The 22,291-nt window shown below is 36.8% G+C and overlaps 2 protein-coding genes across 2 annotated transcripts in view; both read right to left on the reverse strand.

Moving 5' to 3' along the window:
• LOC139148731 (solute carrier family 28 member 3-like) overlaps positions 1–18,784 on the reverse strand; it is a 47,147-nt gene extending 28,363 nt beyond the window's left edge. The window contains exon 1 of the mRNA XM_070720203.1: positions 18,667–18,784. The gene's annotated coding sequence lies outside the window, so the exon portion shown is untranslated. The remainder of the gene's footprint in view (positions 1–18,666) is intronic.
• Positions 82–15,619, reverse strand: LOC139148035 (uncharacterized). Its single transcript, XM_070719302.1, has 7 exons — positions 15,347–15,619; positions 14,236–14,317; positions 10,107–10,394; positions 7,036–7,168; positions 4,895–5,031; positions 2,443–2,620; positions 82–1,247 (listed from the first exon to the last, which is right to left on the reverse strand). Exons 1-7 carry the CDS (start codon positions 15,496–15,498, stop codon positions 976–978), a joined length of 1,242 nt encoding a protein of 413 aa, XP_070575403.1. The 5' UTR covers positions 15,499–15,619; the 3' UTR covers positions 82–975.
• Positions 18,785–22,291: the final 3,507 nt, after the last annotated feature.

Here is a 22,291-nt window from a genome sequence, read left to right on the forward strand (position 1 = left end):
TTCAGGAATATTTAAAGGGACAAAGTCAGCCATTTTTCATGAATTTTGTTTGATACGAGATACTACTTATATTGTGTGACTATACTGAATGAATGGGTGACCATGCATATTTTCGACCAAGATTTTAGACAAATGAAACCATCGTGAAAATGAATTGATGGTCATGACCAATAATTCATTTTCGCCATGGTTTCATTTATCATGTTTAAAATCAGGGTCGAATATATGCATGGTCACCCATTCATTCAATATATATCTTTCAACAAGTCAAACAATATAAGTAGTAGCTCATATCAAACAAAATTTATGAAAAATGACCAGCTTTGTCCCATTAAGTTACTGTTACACTTCCAAGACATGAAAAAGAATTGCAACAAATTTGCTGTTACGCAGCCATATTGTATCACATCACAGCATTAATTGACATGTGTATTGTATACCATAGTAGTTTATCTTTATCCCAAGTTTGAACGAAATCAGTTCAGGGCTATCTCAGAAATGGCTGCAGACAGATAAACGGACAGGACCTAATCTATAACTCCACCGGACTTCATTTGCAGGGACTAACAAACTCTCTGATTTAAAAGGTATATAATGAACTTTCAAACTAATTAGGAAACAGAACAATTACTGTTATTCTTGATGGACTTTTCGAAAAGACCATCAAAACCAATATTGAAGTAAGTTACATTGTCATGATATGATAGGAAAGACAATTATATAAATTAAGTCACATATAGTTTATGAGTTACAAAGTAAAAATTAAAAACTATCACCATGAAAGCACAATGTATTATACCTTAAAGCACTGATGCACTTTTGTATAACATGATAAATCCCTTTTCTGCAAAGCTCTATTAATTGGACAATGGGAAAGGTGTTTGTTTGATATTTGGTATGTCTGTTGAAGAAATACTGCCAAATTATAACAACCAATGAATAAGTCTTTTCAGGCAACAAGAAGTGATTATACATTTATATTGCACCAAAGTAGTGACAAGAAAATGCATAATCATACAGCTTAAACAGAGTGTCTTTGTCCGGCAGAGGATGATCATGGGTAGCTCTTGGCAGCTTCAGCATGTTGATACATGTATTTGCTGTTGGCAAAAAAGATGCGTTGTTTGGTACTTCATAAAAATCAATAGCTGGACCTTCTGTGTATCCCAGAATAGGCTCATCATAGTCACAAGTAACAAACTTGAGAATATGGTTCAATGTTATATCACCTTCACATCTCCTACCACCTACAATGAAGACAGAATATGTTTTATAAACACAGGCAAAGTGAGACTTAGGTGGACACAGTGGCTAATTGGTATGACTTGAGAAAAGAACAAAGTGGCAAAGAGGTGTACAAGAAAAAACAGAAAACTTGTGGACTTTCCATTAAATGGAATATATAGAGTCATCATGTTAAGAGATCAATAACAAATTAAAGCTGCAAGCAGCATTGGGAGTCCAAGAAATCAAGTAGTAATGCCTAAAATCTAATTTTAGGCATTACTACTTGTCGAACTGCATGGTATCTCCCTCCACAAATGCACAATGAGTATTTTTCACAAGTCCAACATGCACGGAATTTACACTGACAAGACTGTAAATCATAAAATTTGTTTGCCTCACTCTGTTTAATGCTATACAAAGAAATAACACCATGTACTTGGGACCAAAACTACTTCATCTAACTATATGGGTGGTCTGCCGCACCCAACATTTTCATGCACAGTAAAAGTAAATTCCCACAAAGGGGCATGTACAGTATATTGAACTTGTGTTATCATTTCATGTACACAACACACCCTCTCCTTTCTTTCTACAGATATTTCTAGAGTTCCTCGCATGAAATCCTTTTCAGCAAGCATTTACTACTCTGCAATTCTGTTTTTGTTACATAACAGTGTGAAAAAAATGTTACGGAAGTGTCTTTATGGAAATGACGTCACTTATATGCCTGCCCGACAAGATAGCCTCCTCAATTAATTAACTTTGTCGTCAAAAAATGATTTGGATAATGAGGCAGACATAAAAGTTCAGTCAGTACTGTAGTATAGCTCGATGATCAGCATAATGTGTGGTTTGACCTTAGTTTATATTTTCAGTTGCCTTTCTTCAAATAGGATTGTATGTTGACCCGTCTCAGATATGACAATGATAATTGAAAACAAGAAGACAGCATTGTTTTTGTTACATGTCTTGATGACTTTTTTAACATCGATACAGTACAGAGCATATGCTACACTAAAGTGGCTTGGTTTGTCCATCAAGTAAACAAACAACTTGATGACAAGACCAGTTCTTTCTTTTTCTGAGACTATTTAGTACATTCTATTATGACCATTAAGCTTAGCATATGATTAATATGAAATATTCATTGAATTTATATTTTAATACATCAAGAAACTTGTTTGTGATAGAATCTATTTCAGTAAAAGTACTTGCCTGCAGCTTCTCTCATATAAGCGATAAAGATGGTATACACATCATTTTCATGTTTTCGATTATTGGATCCTTCAGGACTAAACTTTGGCTTCAGAAGAGTTTTCAGCTTTCTAAATGTTAGAGCACTGTTGGCATTTGGAACAAATAAATGCAGCAAAAGCGGTAATTTCTTTGCAAGCTGTAAAAAGAGGCAAATTATGTAACCTATAAGACAACTCTCATAGCAATATGATTTAACACTAAAATTGTTTTACATGTACGTGCATTGTTAGAACACAAAAGGACACATACCCCAGTACTTAAGTTACATGAAAACTATTGGAAAATGCACATAACTTTTGGTAAGGTTACTATTGCCAGCATGTCTATTGCACATTAAAATATTTTACCCACAATTCTCCATGATTTGTACCATCGAAGGTTACCATTTTAATAACTTTTTCTGTTTTAAATACTGACAAGGATAAAATTATTTAATTTTTATATAGGAAAAGTATTTAGAGGAATTGCCATGAATTAAGTTTCAAAATCAAAATTTAAATGGCATAGAAAGCGCAGTATGCATGTACTGTAAATGTCACACTTCGGAGGAAACAAGCAGATGTACTCAGTGGCCAATCTCTGTTGAAAGTTGTCTTGTCAGTAGAAAAAATCTGCATCTTTTGTTAGTATAAACAGGTGCTTCAAGTATCCCTGTTTTACTATAAACTTTTCTGTACAGTGGTTATGCAATTGCTTGAATATTTTATAAAATTTGTATCTCCTCTCTCATTAATGCATGATTTAAAATAATACCATCAGGGACAGTGTGCTCATATTTGGTTTCAATTGGTCCATCAAGAAATATTTAAACCAGAAAAACAAGAATGACAAAAGTAAATAAGGTCTGAAACTTTAGGTACTGGAGGTCAACTTTAGGAACAGGCTTAGCAGAGGAATATTCAACATGTACACAGTCCTTCATGGTTTCAGCAGATCTGCCAATATGTATCAGTTCATGAGCAATGACAGGAAATGACTCATGGTCAGTGGAGTAGCCTGTTTCAGTCACTGCCACCACTCCTATACATAATAGGTACACTGCATACAAATAGGTTAGAGATTACAGAATCTCCAACTCAGGTGTGTGGGCTCTTTCAGTTATAGACCTTTTCCCAGTTATCCCACAATGCATTGCAGTGGCTATATAAAACACCATATATACACTCAAAACAACAAAAACATACTGACTTTTTTGCATAACAGATTGTTATATAAGAATGACATAAATTTGCAATGTCAAATAATACCCCGTGTATATTCTAACCATCAGCAATGAAAAATATAGGTCAGGGTGCAATCTGCCATAGAGTTCTATGAGTAACGTACCCTGCGTGTACCCTACGGCTAAAAAGTTCTATGCGTAACGTACGCTTTGTATACCCTGGCGCGCACTGCATCATGGAACCAGTAAAAGAACTATTGCCACCACTCCTGCACATTTGCATGATTTCCCCTTTTTCTTACCTCATTTGCATATTTATGACACTGGCATGTTCATTTGAATAACGTCACATCTCAACCCCTGGGTCTACCTGTAGACCAAATACTGTGATGGTACGTAGGTAAGGCAGTTTGGGAACTTTTTGCGTGTGACAGACATACATCCGCACATACATACATACATACATACAGACGCCACTGACTCGCCATATAAGCTCTTATTGGTATTTATATACATACATATACCAAATATGAGATAAAAATCATTTGAAATGGTAATTGACAATGAGAGTCTCAAAAGTACATTGTAAAATATTTTATTAGTGGTCTACAATTCTCCCTCCACGTGTGACTGGCTTTACTGGCTAATCTCTGATGGTACAAATGAGAACGAATCACAGTATATTTGTAGTACTGTGTATTGTTAACTGATAGTCAAGAGAAAAACTCAGAATGAAATGGAGCTTTGTATCACATGATCATGTGCAAATCATTGTTGTTACGGATATGTCTAGCCCTGTTGACCCTATAACGAATAAATGGCCAACTGTATATCTTCATATTGTTGGCATATCTAATGGATGTACCCATAACAACAATGGTTGCTCTTGATCACATGGTACATTACAGCTCCATTTTGTTTGGAGCTTTTCTCGCATGCAAAACACGAAGCACTATATGGAAACATTCCAGATTTTTCCAAAGTCGTGTAACATGTGGTTGGCCAAAATGACATTCAAGTACTTTATAACCGCCCCTTTGAAGACATAGATGTTAAAATCATGCCTGCTCATGCATCTTTTTCACAGTTTCACAAAACAAGAACCAACAAGGAAGTTATCCATGATGGCTATAAATAGCAATATTGAAATATTCAATGCGAGTACAGAAATACCAGAAAAGTTCTGTTGTGTACGTAACAGTTATAAATACGGAAGCTGGTTGCTAAATACCGGGGTATATGACACACCTTGCAAATGCCAAGTTTGTCAAATCCTCGTCTAAGTTGCTCAATACATAGTGACGGAAAGGGGCTTTGGAATAGCTCTCGTCGAACTTCTTCACCCATGAACTGTGGAATTCTTCCATTTTGTAGTGTACTTAATCCTATACATTGAGTAACAAAAACTCATTTGAAGTCTTGCAAAGAAAAGTTTGAATTGGACTCTAGAAAATCACATTTTTTCAACATAGGGCCAATGTCCCTGAAGCTACTCTAGACATGGACGGCAGAGAGGATATAATACTATAATATCAGATATAGCAAGTGCAGAGGTCCTTTGGCAATATTCTTACGGCAGAAGAATTCTTTCAGTATGATTCATACTTATAGACCCTCTATATACCCTATATACACATATAAATGGCAAAAATCGCCCTCCAAACACAAAATCGAGTATTTCCTAACTCTATGAAATTGTTTCACTAAGGTCATCATATATACGGGTACCAAATATCAACGCGGTTAGACCAGCAGTTTTGAAGAAACAAGCCACCTAACAGCCACTAGAGCTCTGCTGTGTTATGAAGAGAATAATTTTTGTGGCACACATGTTGATGAAGAAGATGGCTATCTTTGCTAATTCATTTCAGGATGGGCTGACCAAAAATGGCAAAATAGCTACAATGATACAAAATTGAAGATTCAATCATTATTTCAATATATCACAGTACGATAAAGCCTAGGAACCTGTGTACCAAATATCAAAGCTATGGGACATGTAATTTTTGAGAACCAAATTTTTATCAAAGATGGCAAAATTGCCTAAAAAATACAAAATTGTAGATTTCATCATGATTTGAATATATGATATTTTGATCAGCCCTATAAACCTGTACACCAAATATCAAAGGTACAAGATCAGTGGTTTTTGTGGAAATTTTTTTTTTTTTGACCAAAAACGACAAAAATTGTCTTAAACATTCAAAATTTGCATTTTTCTACACAATTTGAAGAAATTTGATATAGGCCATGCCTAGGGTCCTACACCTGAAATATAGAGCTGTCTGAAAAGCAATTTTGAAGATGAAGATTTTTAAAGAATTTTTGACCAAAACTGACAAAAAATGCCTTAAAAATACAAATTTGCATATTCCATCACAATTTGAACAAATCTAAATAAGGTTACTCCTAGGGAGCTGTATATCAAATATCAAAGCTGTCTGACCAGCACTTATGAAGAAGACAATTTTTTTACCAAAAACGGTTTTGAGCTAATTTGCATATTTTCAACAATATCAAACAACGAAAAAAGTCTAGTTTGCCATAGTCATATTTTTCATCTACTGGTACACAACAAATATCAAGTCTGTAAGTACTGCAGTTCTCAAGATATTTGAGTGGACGGACATCCTCACAAACATACATACATACAGACTGACGATGGATGCTGGATGGATACCCATCCCAATAGCTTCTATAGACTATAGTCTTTAGTAGCTAAAAAGGCTATTTCACACTTTGTATCCAGCAGAAAATTGTTTTCTATGGAAAAGGAATGTTAGTTAGTACTCTTTAGGACAAGTTCAACACACAATAAAAAATAAGCACAGTCCTTGTATCTGTGAGTATTCACCATGAATTTGAGTCAGAACTGCAACTGGACCCTTTTTCCTGTAAATTGAAGTGATTGCCGTGAGTTGGTGAAAAGGCATTGTTTGTTATTATGAAACTAATAATAATTGTCAAATCAGAGGAATTTTCCATAAATGTTGAAATCAAACCTGTTGGTCTAACATGTGCAATCAAATGAATTAATGTTTACATATAAGATATTGTTTAGTTGAAGTCACTTTTGAATTGTAAATTTTATTAATTTGACATATTAGGGTAAGGTTTGTATCTGACTTTAAAAAATGAGACATTTAGACATGGTAGGTTTGTACACATTATTAAGTCAACATATATTACACATTTTGCATGTTTAAATTTCAGACATGATCAGCTGTGATTTTCAAATGGAGAGGCTGAGACAAGATGTATGGGTACTCCCACTTACTTGCATTGATTAATCATTGTCTAAGTAAGTAGTACAACACAAGTACATGTATGGACTTTTGAGAAACAAGACAAGGCTTGCCTCTTAAATACTGCAATATTGTACAACTTACCCATTATGACGCCAACAGTTTTATAGTCTTCTTCAAGATGTTGTTTTAAGCCATTTTCAAAATACTTGTCATGTATTTCCCGTAGAACTTCAGTAAAAAATTCTTTCCTTGGGCCACCTAAGTCCCTGGCTTCCTGTAATTGGTAGCAGAATTATTGGTAAGTAATTTCATAGATGAGTGTAAAAAAAGGACATATTTATTCATGAACAATTTATGACAGGTATACTTCTGTAATGCAATGTGCATTATATCAAGGAAAATAATCATATGACACTTTGGGCAACATGTGCATCAACATTATGTAAATTAGGACTCAATCAGTGAGACTTAAAGCGCAGTGGTCGTCGCGCTGCGCATCCTCCTGAGGGGGTCCCCCTCTGTTGTAAACAAATCCAAGAACGCCGCACATGTTACGGGTTGATTGTAATGTTTGCGATATTGCCGCTTGTTAAAATGGCGGCTGAATTGTCACATATATACCAACTAACCAAATGTAACACGCGATAAAAGGTCAATTAATCTAAGTTAAATATCTGCTGAATATTGAACAATAATTGCACGCTGGATTGAGATCACATTTGCTCATGATTTTCTTGAATCAGTTGAATGGGGCTCGGCTACTGTTATCGCTCGAGCCATAGAGCGAGACGTACGCATGTACGCATGTATACGCCAACAGACTATAAACGACCGGGCTCTAGTTTTCGACATCGCTAGCAAGGACGAGAGCTTTCATTTCAAGAGGCCCGACAGGAGTACAAAGACAACAACCCAAACTACATAAATCTACAGCTCGCAGAGCAATGCCCGCTGCAGCAAGAAACATCTCTGCATCTGTTCCGTTCCGTGGTCTGTATGAACGTCCGTGTCAAACCGGGTCTATGGCGCGCTTCACTCGGCTGTGGAGAATCCAACTCAACTACAAAGTTTACCCCGTTTTGGGGTGCAAACGAGAATTCCGATCGTACAGGTATCAAGTCAAGCGAAGGACCTTTCATAGGTCTTCTTGTTATGTGGGGGTTATCTCACTTGAAAAAGGATTCAGACCTACCCGGCAATCAGGAGGTACAACAACGACGTTTGCCCATCACCGGTAGGCCTACACCAGCTAGCGGTTGGATCACTGCCATGACCGTGCACAGGGCCGGGGCACAGGATCTCTCGATACGTCTATGCACGGTGTAGCCGTGCAATTTTCCTGCCAAATGCCACGAAAACCCGCTCGTTTTGTCTATTGTTTCCTGTCATTTTACTATTTCTTACCACGTAATACTAGGAGAAGTAAGACATGGTGATCAACAGTTGGTTGTGGGCCAAGTCGTCGCGGGCCGGTAGGTTGTGTGACCGGATTCTCTATATCCGTGTACGTCAACGCGGTGACCGTCTCCCAACAACATCTCTCGTGTCCTGCTCTGGCTTGCCGATCATGGTCTTGAGTGTAATTTTTGTGTTAGGCATTGTGCTTGTTGCTGGTCTACATATATAGGCAACGTTGATCATTTTAGTTATGTATTTTCACTGCCTACTGTACATAGCATTGTGTACAACCAACGTGATCGCGCGAGATCAAACCTTTTTGTTCACTGTGTCTGCGTGCAGTAAACTCAGCGACATGTGCTGAGTGTAGTGTCCCGATGTTCGTAGCTCTACACGAGTTTATAGATAGAAATACACCACTGAAGTTCGTTTTTGATCTTAATATTTTACTATTGCATGATGTTGAGTCTTACAAAGGCCTTAACAGAGTGGGGGACTGTTCCCATCTCACTCCTATTGAAGTTGAGAAGACTTATGTTTACAAAAATTTATGTTTATCAAAAAAAAAAATCACGCACGCGCAGCGCGACGACCACTGCGCTTTAAGTGGACACTGTGGTTAATGGGCGTGGCTTAGGAAGACAGTACAAAGGCAAAGAAATGAATTCCTGTTATTTATCATATGTTGGACTTTATATTGAATAAAATATGGGGTCACCATGTAAACTTTGAAGATATATATGACGAAACAATAGAAAATTAAAGTTCGACATGGCATTGGCAGGGTCCAAGTAATCAAGTAGTAATGCCTAAAATTAGATATGAAGATAATAAATGATGTCTTATATTGCAAGGAAGGTATAAAATGAATAGTCCTTTACGGTGTCACACATCACCAAATACAAGTTCTTTACATGCTGTGAAGGCTAATGTGGAGTATTTCTCTTGATATGGCCTATATACTACATTTCATTACATATGCAAATGACCAATTAATTAACAAGCACTGCCCACTGAACTGTTATCATATTATTGCACTCACATGATCAAAGTATGTGCAAAATCCCAAAAATTTGATTCAGTAATGTTTGAGATATGGCCTACTTACTCAAATTCACTAAATTACAAATGAAACTCATATACCAGTATATATATATATATATATATATATATATATATATATATATATATATATATATATATATATATGCAAATGAGCAATTGATTAACAAGCCATGTTAACTTTCATCATAGTGATGCCATTAGATGATTACAGTATGTGCAAAGTCCCACTAAATTTGGTTGAGTACTTCTTGTGATATGGCCTAATTACAGAATATAATTAAATATGCAAATGAACACTTCATTAGTAAGCCACACCCACCAAAATCTAATCAGATCTAGAGCTTTTCATAACAATGCTACATACAAAATTAGATGACATTAGACTCAATGGTTCTTAAATTATGAGTGGAACAAATCCGTCAATGGAGAGACAGATGGACAGACAGACAGACAGCCACACACACACATTGCGGCAACAAATTGAGCACCTTTGATACTTCCCGCCATGGTGTTGAAAAACGAACAGACTGGAAGAAATTTTTTGTAGATGTGTATTAGTCTCATTACCTAGTGATGTCCAATTAAAATTCAACGCATAGCAATATTTAGTAATAATTTACTGATGAACAGAATGAATTTTTCTTTTGTTGCAGAGATGTACTGTTCACAAACAGGGCAAAAATCATTGAAAAAATGACATACTGTTCTTGACAACTCTAACATAGAAAGCATGCAAGCTAATTACATACCTCTCCATAGAATTCCACCTCCAAAGTCAGTCTTGGGTTGTCAATCAAACAAATCTCATCTATTGCTGTTCTTAAGATATTAGATCTGTCAACCATAATGAAATTTGTTTCACCTTCAACAAGAACAGCTGAATCTTCTATGTCTAATTTCCGACCAGTAACCATTTTACTTTGAAAAATTTTCAAAATTTCAACTGGATCTGATACACTGTTTGTGTTACAGTATTCATAAGTTGCAGTCACTACATCATCCACAGTCTCCTCCTTTGGTAAACTGTCATCCATTGGCTAGACAAAAAGAAACATAACATTCATTACATTAACAAATTGAACATATGTATGTATTATATGTCAGTATATATACATTATGTGTTTGACACCAAGTGTGTTTATTGAGCTTTTTAGTCTCCTGTACTGCTTGACATTTTTTAAAAGTAAATATGGTTGTGCATTAGTTACTTACAGGATATACACTTTTTTTATTTCATACATGTACATCAGGTTAAAAGCCCATGAGCTGCAACTTTTGACATCATTTTTATGATTTTATATTCAGATAAAAATAAGTTCATATACATATTCTTACTCACAGACGTTTACTCAAGTGTGATTGATTATCCACAAAGTTCAACAGCATTGGGAGATTTCAGTAAGACAAATGATAAATGAGTGTCACACCTAAATATGACAGCCTCCTCACGGTATGATCAACTGTCTAATGGGTGCATGTACACAACCCACTGTAAGGAAGGACAAGAGATTCATTCCTTTCACAAACAATTCTATGGCAAGATTTTGAAAATAGCGGTAATTTAAAATGAACAAGTCATCGTCGATGACACAGTCCCCACTTGTTAAACGGTACTTTGATTACAAGTCTTCGGAGAGCATAGAGTCCTGTTCATTGATTGGGTCTGTGATTAAAGATGAGTTACATGGTGGTGACAACATAAAACCAATGTGGGCTGCCAGATGAATCGTTTCTCGCTATATCAGCCAAATTACGAAAATTTATTGAATATGCAAATCAGCAGTTAACTGACATGATAATACCACTTATCTTTGCATGCCATTACATTACTGGAAGATCAACATCTGTACCATGTTTCATCAAATTTGATACAACATTCCTAGACATATCACACTAATTATAAAAGTTCATCAACTTTGCAAGTTAGCAATCAATTGACATGTTACTACTTAATGTCTTTGCACAGTATTACAGTACTGGAAGATGAACATCTGTACCAATATATTTTTTACTATAACCCAAACGGGATTCAAACCCCCACACACTCACGGCAACATCGCCTAGCTGCTAGGCGTCACACAAAACCAGTCGGCTACCGTTTCCAACCCAAAAGATTTGGTCACAGCAACTGACTTAGACCAAGTTTCATCAAATTTGATGCAGTATTTCTGGACATAGCCCCCTAATTAGGAAAGTTCATTAAATATGTAAATTAACAATTAATCTGAATGACACTAGTAAATGTCTTCATTCAATGTGAGCTGAACATCTGTACCAAGTTTCATGACATTTGATGAACTATTTCTTGATGTGTCAGCCTAATTACGAGAATTCAGTAAATATACAAATTGGCAATTAATTAACATGATACTACTACATATCTATGCACACCATTACACCACCAAAAGATCTACAGCTGTGCCAAATTTCATCAAGTTTGATACAGCATTTCTAGACATAGCACACTAATTATGAAAGTTCATCAAATATGCAAATAAGCAATTAATTGACGTGATACTGCTTAAAGTCTTCATTCAGTATTACGGTACTGAGAAATCAATATCTGTACCGTGTTTCATCAAATTTGATGCAGTGGTTCTGGAGATACCCCACTGATTAGCAAAGTACATTAAATAAGCAAATTGGCAATTAATCCCCATAACAATGCTTAGTGTCTTTGTACACTAATATGAGACTGTGTGCTAAAGATCTGAACCAAGTTTCATCAAATTTATTTTAGTATTTCTGGACTTATCACCCTAATTACAAAAATTCATCAAATATGCAAATTAGTCATGAATTGGTGCAATACTGACTGTGTACAATCAGAGCTCTGTGTGACAAATATCTTTACAAAGTTTCATAAAATTTAGTACAGTCGTTTTAGAAATAGAGGTCTTTTTCAAAAAGTCATTGTCAATTACATAGTCCCCACTTTATTAATAAAATGTCTGTCACATGGCCATATTTGATCGGATCACAAAAAAAATCAATGTTCATATGTATGACATAAGAAATAGTCCTTGTACCAAGTTTGAATGAAATCACTCCAGGCATCACTGAGATATCTGTGTGAACCGACGGACCGACGCACAGATGCATGCATGGACACACAGACATGACCAAACCTATAAGTCCCAACAGACACCGTCCGTGGGGACTAATAAAAATCAGTCTTTAAACTTCTATATCATTCAATTTATAGATACCAATGGACATCTGAGAAAATTGGAAGGTATATCTTGAGGTTAGACAAATCTTGCAGAGTTCCAGCTGATGGGCCGTTAACAGATGCAGACTTAGAAAAAACTATTGAAATGTGTACACTGAGACACTGAAAAATACCACACACATCTTAATCAATCAATCTATCAAACAACTTGCCTTACTGTTGCTGCATCAAAAGAGGTTGGCAAACTAAATTTGAAGTATTATATTGCACATGACAGCCATATTGACAAACTCTCTCACAGTGGTGGTATAGAAAGCCTACTTTTGTCTGTAATACCTTGTGTGTTTAATGGTTAAGTTTCACAACTTATTTCCAAACTATTCACTTTCAAAAATCTAATTTTCAGGATAGACGAACTTTACATATCTTTTATGAAAGGGCAAACTTACTCATTGTTTTCCCCTTATTTCAGTTATTTGAATTTCCCATGAAATATTATTTATTTTGTTCAACTGACTGAAATATTCTCAATGGCAAGTTGTTACAACTCAACTCTTATCCAGTACATGGCCACAACACTTGAATTATAATAAAATACCATTTTGGTTCACACCAAAAATTCATTTACGGCAGGAATCATGCATTGTGTCCATGGACAGGGTGTAAGATGAGCTGTGTCAAACATAGACCGAACCCATTTCTGTGAAAAAACATAATTACTAAAATTTATATATTCAAAAAGAAACCGAAGTAATAGAAATTATGTCAAAAATGAGTGACTTTGTTCCTTAATGTCCTGTATTATCTTCTTTTCATAATACAGATCCAATCTTGTTTATTACTCTCAAATGTAACTGCTTCCTTGCAAAAGTGTGAGATCTAAAGTGAGGCAAGTGAAACAAGGAATATGTTTATAAAATCAGGATTTCACACACAGTGAAACATTTTCACAGCAAAAGAAAAAATTCTTCCCTTTGACAGGCCCTACACAGGCCTTGATATAGCCTGCAGTATAGGTCTGTGTTAGCAAAGACACCACAGGGTTTTACCAGGGGCTACAGAACATGTCTGTATCCAGTACTAGCTGTGAGCTGTATGTATGGCTGTATACAATGCTGTGCACACAGTGCTGTGACAAGGTATGAAATCTCTGCCTCTTACAGCACCTGTATTACAGGATCGTATATGTACCGTGAACACAGACCTGTGACAGGGTCTGAAATTTTCACACATGAAATCCTGCAAATTTTCAGACCCTGCATCAGGCCCTAGTTTGTAAATTCAACGCTGATACACCATTGTACATACGCCAGTGTTTCAGTTCTGTGATTTCAGGTCTGCATGGATACAGTCAGAAATTACAGCACTGTGTACAGTCCTTCACCACCAGGCCTAATTCAGGACTGTGCATATAGCCCTAAAATCTGAATTTATACAGGTTCTGTAACAGAGGTTATTTTTCAGGGCCTGATACAGGTACTGGTCAGCCCCTGTTGCACATACTGTACAGTGCAGGCTTGATACAAATGAATATTCACCATTCATAATGAGTCATTATCATCAAATGTAAATAAATAAACAATGCTCATTAATATACTTTGCATAAATAAATGCTACTTTGCCTCAATTCTGCATGAGATGCTGTTACAGGCATGTACTGTAATCTGCCTTTGGTTGTCTTGCTGTGTACACCAATAATTACTTACAGTGTTATCAGGATTTGAAGCAGCAGCAGACTGTTGGACATCCATGTTTGGTATCATATTTGTGGTACCATTGGCAGTATCACTGGAGAAGGAAAAACATAGAACTAAAGAATTCCAAGAAATTCCATCCTACAACCATGATAAATCAGCACACTGAATTATACATGGACTAATTGTAATTTCTGAGAAAACTGAATGGACAGACAGAATGACATACTGATACATGAATACAGACTCGCGTCAGCTAGATCATCTTCCTAAAATACTTTCATTAGCATAATAAAGTATGGTAACTGATACCTAAATGTTGACCTGTCGACAGACAATACAATCATTGGTATGTACATAAGATAAAATCTCATTTACATCATTACTTGATCTGTTAGAATTTTTTTTATATCATATGAGATTATTAAATGGACAGGCCAACAATGTTATTAAGATTATAAGCCAAAAGTATAAAAAGCTCATTCAAGATTGGTTAAGGCATGAAAACATTGAATGAAAATGAAAAAAAAACAATGGGATGCTTTTGTTCAAGACAGTTAATCTCATTTGTTTACATAACATTGAAATATCTTTGCATCTTTCTTTGCAGCTCAACTGCAAACTATCATTCAATGAGCAAATCTCATGTCATGTCAATGTACATGTGATTCATTGACACTGCTGCAAAACATAAATGACATGGGCATGTAAGATTGTTCTGTCTGAATATTTGGTGGGAAAACCATACTCATTGCTCACAAAAACTGTCATCATCAGGTAACGAGGCCATTATTGACTCATTGCTGATTTGTTGGTATAAATTGGTGAAATTGCTGCACACTATTGTTATTTGCCATCAAGATAAAGTGTGTTACGCAAATACATGTACATATATAGATAGAAGTTTTCATAAAAATAGATCATATTTCATTGTTCAAAATGTTTACAACAACAAATTTTCATAATTTATATAGTTCACAAAGGGCAACCCATTGAGCTTGTGAGAGTGGATTTGTCTACAAAATCACAAATATTATACAATTAGATACTTGTTGCATAAAGGATATAAACAACACAAAGTTGATAAGTGTACATTGCAAATCTTTTATAGCATTTTACTTACCTTGTGTTATCCACTAGATCAATAATGTTCAGATCTTCCTGTTCTTCATTCCTGTCATAGGATACATCATCTTCATCTTCATCAGAGCGTGCTGTACAGGTCCACAGATGATCACGTAATTCACGAATATTAAATTCTTTGTTGCAGCCCATACATGTCTGAGTAATCAAAGTCTCGTCAGTCTCTGAACTGATAGGTTTCGTAGACAGGTTTTTCTGGATGGGTCTAATATATATCTTACTCTGAGAGCCTAAATTAGTTTTCAAATCAGGAACTGACCATTGCATGTGATCACTTTTAATTGCTTAGCATATGCACAGTGAAGCAATTCTACACCCCCACAATCACGTAGTTGTGGGAATCCAGCATCGGACATCAAGGTGTCCATCCAGTCTCTACTCTTACACTCGCTGTCAAAAGTTAGTCGTTTCAGTCCCAACCCAGCTCGAGTTAGTATCTGTTTGATCTCAGAAGATGGGACGCTACTGGCGTTACGGTCAGCAAGACAGACAAACTGTCCAGTCCATGTCCTTTTACATTTCTTTGCACGATTTCCTCGATTTCGCCTGTGTTCGGCTGGATTCTGATGAGGCGAAAACAGAAATGATCGCTCCCTGCGGATGCGGCTTGTACTTGCAGTAACACTGGCACTACCACTACTGGTACCGGAGCCAGTTGTGTCATTGGGAGAATACTCGCTTGATGCTTCCGGGCTACATAATTCTCTAAGTCTCACACGATCGCCTATGGTGGTGACTCCTAATCGAGTCAGCTCTCCATCGGTCAGGGACAATATAGTTGTACTTTCGATTTTTTGCTCCTGAAATCTGGGGAGCAAACTTGACAGATTCGCTCTTCTCAGTATGTCCTCCATTTTACTTTTTACTTCAATAGAAATTGAGCGCCCTCAATGACAAGAAAATAGCGCCCTCCTCATATCATAAAGAAGTAACATCACATCATAATGAAGAGTCACCATAACGTAATGGCTGGTGTCAGCATCGTAAAGATACAACACCACAGCGTAATGGCTTGTCAGACATACATAATGAAATAGCAACACAGTGAAATGACTTGTCTGCATCACATAATTGCATTACCTCATCACACAATGGCATAACCTCATTTCATAACGGCATGTCCTCATCACATAATGGCATGTCCTCGTCACATAAGGCTATAACCTCACCACATAATTGCATTACCTCATCACATAATGGCATAACCTCATCACATAATGGGTTGTCCTCATCACACAATGGCATAACCTCATCACATAAGGCTATAACCTCACCACATAATTGCATTACCTCATCACATAATGGCATAACCTCATCACATAACGGCATGTCCTCATCACATAATAGCATGTCCTCGTCACATAAGGCTACAACCTCATCACATAACGGCATGTCCTCGTCACATAAGGCTATAACCTCACCACATAATTGCATTACCTCATCACATAATGGCATATCCTCATCACATAACGGCATGTCCTCATCACATAATGGCATGTCATCATCACGCAAGACTATAACCTCACCACATAATTGTATAACCTCATTACATAATGCTATAACCACATCGCATAATGTCATATCTGCATCATGTAATGTTTAATTGGGGTGACATATAGTTATCATACATTATAAGGCAGCTATGGCTTTCCATACTCATAGACGCCCAGTAAACACTGGCAAGGAAGCCACACCGGCGGCCCAGCTGCAGTTGCTTCCAGCGAGGACCCTCGGGGCCTATGGTTGACCAGAATTCAGAAAGTGATTTCGAGGGGAATTAGCTTGAAGGCGCATAGGCAACCCAGGCATCAAACACGAGTGGTTCCAAATCAGAGTCAGATTCTGACTCTGAAGAACGAAGCGCGAGTGCATTGAAAGCAATGGAATGCTCGGGACAGATTTGAAAGTACGATGAGTCGTCTACGTTTCATTCCTTTGTATGAAATAAGACAATATCAGTCTCAGTTTGAACTTTTCACGGTTGAATTTATTTTGTAAATAGCGAGGCAATCCCGCGCCTTAGTATTTCGATTCAATGCATTGCATGTTGTAGCTGCAGTACAGTACGTACACTCAGTGTGTAGTTTTCACACGACCACAGTTTTTGGACATTAAATCACATGCTGTTCTACGGACTCACTTCGCTCCATAATGATAGCGTTTAACAAGTTGTGCGACCTCATATTAAGTGAAGTGATACTGCTGTCCCGTTTTGGACAGTCTGTTTACTATTTTAGGCTTTGCAAATTTGGCGAAGTTATCCAGACCATACTATAAAAGGTGCCGAAAGCAACGCACAGAGACAGCAAGTATACACATAAGAAGACTAGAAAATTCACTTCATGGGCAGAATCTCGTAAAATAGCCTTTTCTTGTCTGGTTAACGAAAAAAGATACCCCTGATCTAAAATATGCATGGTTTAAAAAAAACTGTGGTTACCTAAATGGTTACCATGGCAACATGAAACAAAAATGAACCTGGAGTTCATGCTGTGATAAATACACTTAGGAGAGCATTTGCATACTAACTGGGATTACTTTTAATGGAATTTGGAAAAAACTTTGAAATTTTAAAACGCAAATAGGTTAATATGGAAACACAAGGCAGTAAAAGTGGATATCATGTTTTGTCTTTCTAACCCAAAATAACCCTTTGGTATAATATTTTCTGTTGATTACTGGATTTTTACACTGGATGTTTGGTCTTTCTAACCCAAAATATCCCTTTGATATAACATATTCTGTTGGTTACTGGATTTTAGGTGGAATCTTTGAAAAACTGGTAATTTTTACTCCTGAATGGTTACCATGGAAATATCTCACATTAAAATGAGTGTGATCAAGTTTTTTTGGTGTGCTAACAAGAAAAACCCTTATTATCAATTTTTTTACATCAATCAATAGTTGTTTAATAGGAATTAGGGAAAAAGTAACATTTTCAATCCCAAAATAGTTACCATGGCAAATCGAAACATTAAGATAAGTCTGGTTTTTGTGTTCTCTGACCCAAACTCCCTCACTAGGTAATTTTCATATCAATCAAAGTAACTTTTCATGGGATATTAGAAAAACTGAAATTTTCAACCCCTAAAATGGTTAACATGGAAACATGGGGCAGTGAAATCGATATCATATTTGGTCTGTTCGACCCAAAATACCCTTATGGTGAAATTTTCACGGAAATTGAACCTATTATTATTCGCGTTATTATTTCTATATAATACTTATATTAATTATTATTATTATTATTATAAAGGACATCATTGACAGCTTTTGGGAATAAAATGAACCTATACTTACAGGATAATAATCAAGTACCTGCTACCAGTGGCTTCTTTCCCTGTCCGTCAGAATACGATTTTATCATCCATAAAAGCAGATACCGGGCCCCTCATTTCTCTGTTTACTAAATTAACTTGACTTGCAACGCGTCAAATATTCTGGAGTATCCATTAATAGATTCTTTATTTCCATTTATACAGGCTACATCATCGTTATCTATTTGTAGAGGCGTAGGTTTCAAAATAGCACATGTTAATAGTGAGAATGTTGGCCTCGCTGACCATCTTGATGACGTCAAAAGTGTAATTTATGAATTCAAACCTGACGTGACTGTGTGTAACTGAAACGTGGCTTCATAGTAACATAAACACAAACACTGTTTTTTTTATTTTTTTATTTTTTAATGCAGTCATGAAAAAGTTTACACAACAAAGATTTGAAATTGCAGGTAGTTTTTCATATTTAGTTAACTACTTCAATACCATTTACTCTAAGTTCAAAAACTCGAAAAAAATCCTCCCTTCTTTTTATGTTTTTGTCAAGCTTGCCAGTACGTTTAACAATAAATAACTCTACTTTGTAAATGCCATAAAGAAAGGATATAAAAATGTGTCAAATTTTGGACTTTTTATCATATCTTTTTATGCACGACCTCTTCTACCTAATTTTACGTACACTGGATCAAGGAACGTTGCTTTGTCAAAGGTAATGTATGCGTTTCGGGTAACCCAGACCTACTCTATTTAAAAGGTGGCAAAAATTTGGTGGCGCTTAATTCGTGTGACCACCCAGTGAAAAAAAATAAACAGAGTTCCCCCGCCGACCCATGATCCTCTAGAGGTATCTTGTTCCTTCTAGGCATGATAACGGAAACACATGATTGTGGCCTTACCGAGTGTACGCACACTGTATGAAAGGTAGAAGTCGCAACGGTCAGACCGAGTTTACTTTGATTCATGGATCAGCCGTGTGTGGCCTATAAGGGTGGGAAAAAGATCGAGCAGGGTTACAGTTGCTATATATTAAATCGTAACACAGCCATTGCATGATATCAGACCCTGTGTCGCAGCACTTCAAACGAATCAAACGTATCTCAACTACAAAAATTTGGAATTTCATTCCCCCATTTTTCCGAAACTGTGCGGCCTTGAACAAGCCAAAATCAGAATTACATGGCATTACGGGAAGGCTCCATTAACTTATGAATACCCACTTCCCTAGAGGATCAATTTCACTGACCTGCCTTTCCTACCATGGCACTACAATAGCACCAGCTGGATTAGATAAACATAACAATGGAACATTCACACCTTGGGGATTAAAAGTCTTTTGTTTGTCACCCGAGTTGGTCAGGCAAGGACTGGGGTTTCAGGTACCATGCAAGTTAATGCAGTCGTCCCCTAATGGATATCTTTTTATGAAATATTGTTATGAACGAACTTACTCAGATTAGCCTGTGTATTTGACGATCTGTTAGTGTATTTTTTGCGTCTTATTCAGGGGGGATCTGATGAAGGTCACAATAATGATCAGATTACCCTCTTAAAATAAAGTGTAATATTAATAACATGCCTCCGAAAATTAGGGTAGGTTCGTCGGAGAATTTTTTAATTCTGTTTTTGCTGACTGAGACCCACAAATACGGTAAAATTCAGAAAAAATACTCGAGACTTTTTCAAAATGGGTAAAAACATGTCTAGCCTCAGAGTCGGTGGGTTTTTCTAATCGCCGGAAACACACGTATTTATTTACTTGGCCTAATACCTTACATTAAATTTTGTGTTAAAATTACCGAGGGCGTTCATAACAAAGTTAAAGCTGTTTTATATACGCAACTTACGTGAACATTACGCTGCAGAACTGTCTGTTAGAGGTTAATTAAATTGTACCTATATTACCGCCTTTAACTGGATGTTTATATTTCACAGTCACAAGGTTCTCACATCAATGTGAATCAGGTTACGCTGATGAAAACCTGAACAAACTCTTTATCATGCCCCCCCCCCCCCCCATCACATTACCGGTAAGTGTTTGAAAGAAGACTGATTTTGAAATCTAGACTTCGGAGTCCACTGAGCAAAATATCGACAAACCGGACGAAACACTCCTGATTATGTAGGTTGCTGTTATATAAAAACAATCTCAGAAAATTGCAGGCTCATTTGTGACATGAATGCATCACAAGTATCTACCAGTTTAAGTTGTCTTGATACAGAAGCTATGGTCACAGATGAGGTTGCGTTGCCTGGTAATAGTTCACGGCCTCATCATAAGATGGTGGCGGAAGTGGAGGATACGCCGGGTCGTTTTCTACTCCTTGTTCGAATTGATACGGGTACGATTGGGTATTCGCAAAACTTGTCGGATGGCTGAACTGTTGGTTCTGTACAGGTGGCAGGTGACCTGCTGGCAGGAGTGGTTGGTTGCCGTATGCCGCTTGCTTTTGAGGCGTAAACCTTTACAGGAAGAAAAGATCGGGGTGGCTGTAATCGCGATTATAGGAAGAGTTAAGAAGAAATACATTTGTCGGATGGCTTTTGAGACTTAGTGACGTAATTATTGAACTTTGCAGAAAACAGTAAAAACATAGTTAAACCCCCCCCCAAAAAAAAATTTATACTAATGACGATTTTAAAAACACTTGTTGCCGCCCATTCTTTAGAACAAAAGCTCCTGCATTGATCTTTACTGGCAAATCAAACGTGCACACTATTGATTTCTTTAACTTTGCTGCACAGAGTGCTAGCTTTACGGCCTATGGAAGGCTGCGAAGCTTTAGACGTACATTCTTCGAGCTTGATCAGTTACGCTACCGTGTAAAATAATCGAAATGAGGAAAGAATTATTATCACGAAATCTGCGCAGCTTGAGACAATTCCTCAAACAAGTTTCGAAAGCTGCGATTTCCTCTTACCAAGAAGGCGGTGCTGCTCTGATGTCTCGCCTGACACCGGTGGTAGTCATTGGCGTTGATGTGGCCGCCGTTGGTGGCGCTGTGGAGGTGGCTCCCGTTGCAGGCGTTACAGCTGGTGATTTCTTCTTGGGACAAACGTAACAATACAGCGCCAGTGGTAGAATTAAGCCCACGGGTACTAGGGTGCTCACCAAGATAATTAAAACGGTGTTGCTGGAGGCTAGAATGATACACAATAAATCAATGTTGACAATGTATAAATGACAATGTGAATTAACATCCAGAGACTTTTCTCAGGCTGAATTTTTTTTTCGCGTAAATCGCTCATCGGAAGACACACTGTAAGATATTACGATTTATTTGACACATTTATCAATTCCACCAATGATCTGATGTCAAAATAAAACAAGTCCTAACTGTCAATCGGATGTTTTGTATAACGTGCTAAGTTATCGCTGTTGCTCTCAGTATCCTTGGATACGTGCTATTTATATAGCATTGTTTGTCTGCTTGTTGTTTGAACTGCTGTACGTGCCGTTGTCAATTTCATTTACGTAATATAATGTAAAAGCAACGTTTAGCAGTGAGTGTTTTGATAAATGAGGACCGATATTTATATATGCTTGTAATGTTATTCCTAGATGTATATGTGCAACATTTACGCAATCTAATAATTATCTACAAATAGACCTCATATCCAGCTCAGTATCTGTCCAGTGAATTGTTGCT

This window comes from Ptychodera flava, chromosome 13 (assembly GCF_041260155.1).
Source record: "Ptychodera flava strain L36383 chromosome 13, AS_Pfla_20210202, whole genome shotgun sequence".
Lineage (NCBI taxonomy): Eukaryota > Metazoa > Hemichordata > Enteropneusta > Ptychoderidae > Ptychodera > Ptychodera flava.

What these genes read in the sequence shown, in the direction of transcription:
- LOC139148035 (XM_070719302.1), bottom strand. Translation starts at nt 15,498, where the DNA reads ATGGGCTGCAACAAAGAATTTAATATTCGTGAATTACGTGATCATCTG. An exon ending in ACAAACTTGGCATTTGCAAG is followed by an intron (nt 2,621 to 4,894) that starts GTGTGTCATATA and finishes CTCTTTTTACAG; the next exon opens with CTTGCAAAGAAATTACCGCT. An exon ending in TTATATGAGAGAAGCTGCAG is followed by an intron (nt 1,248 to 2,442) that starts GCAAGTACTTTT and finishes TCTTCATTGTAG; the next exon opens with GTGGTAGGAGATGTGAAGGT.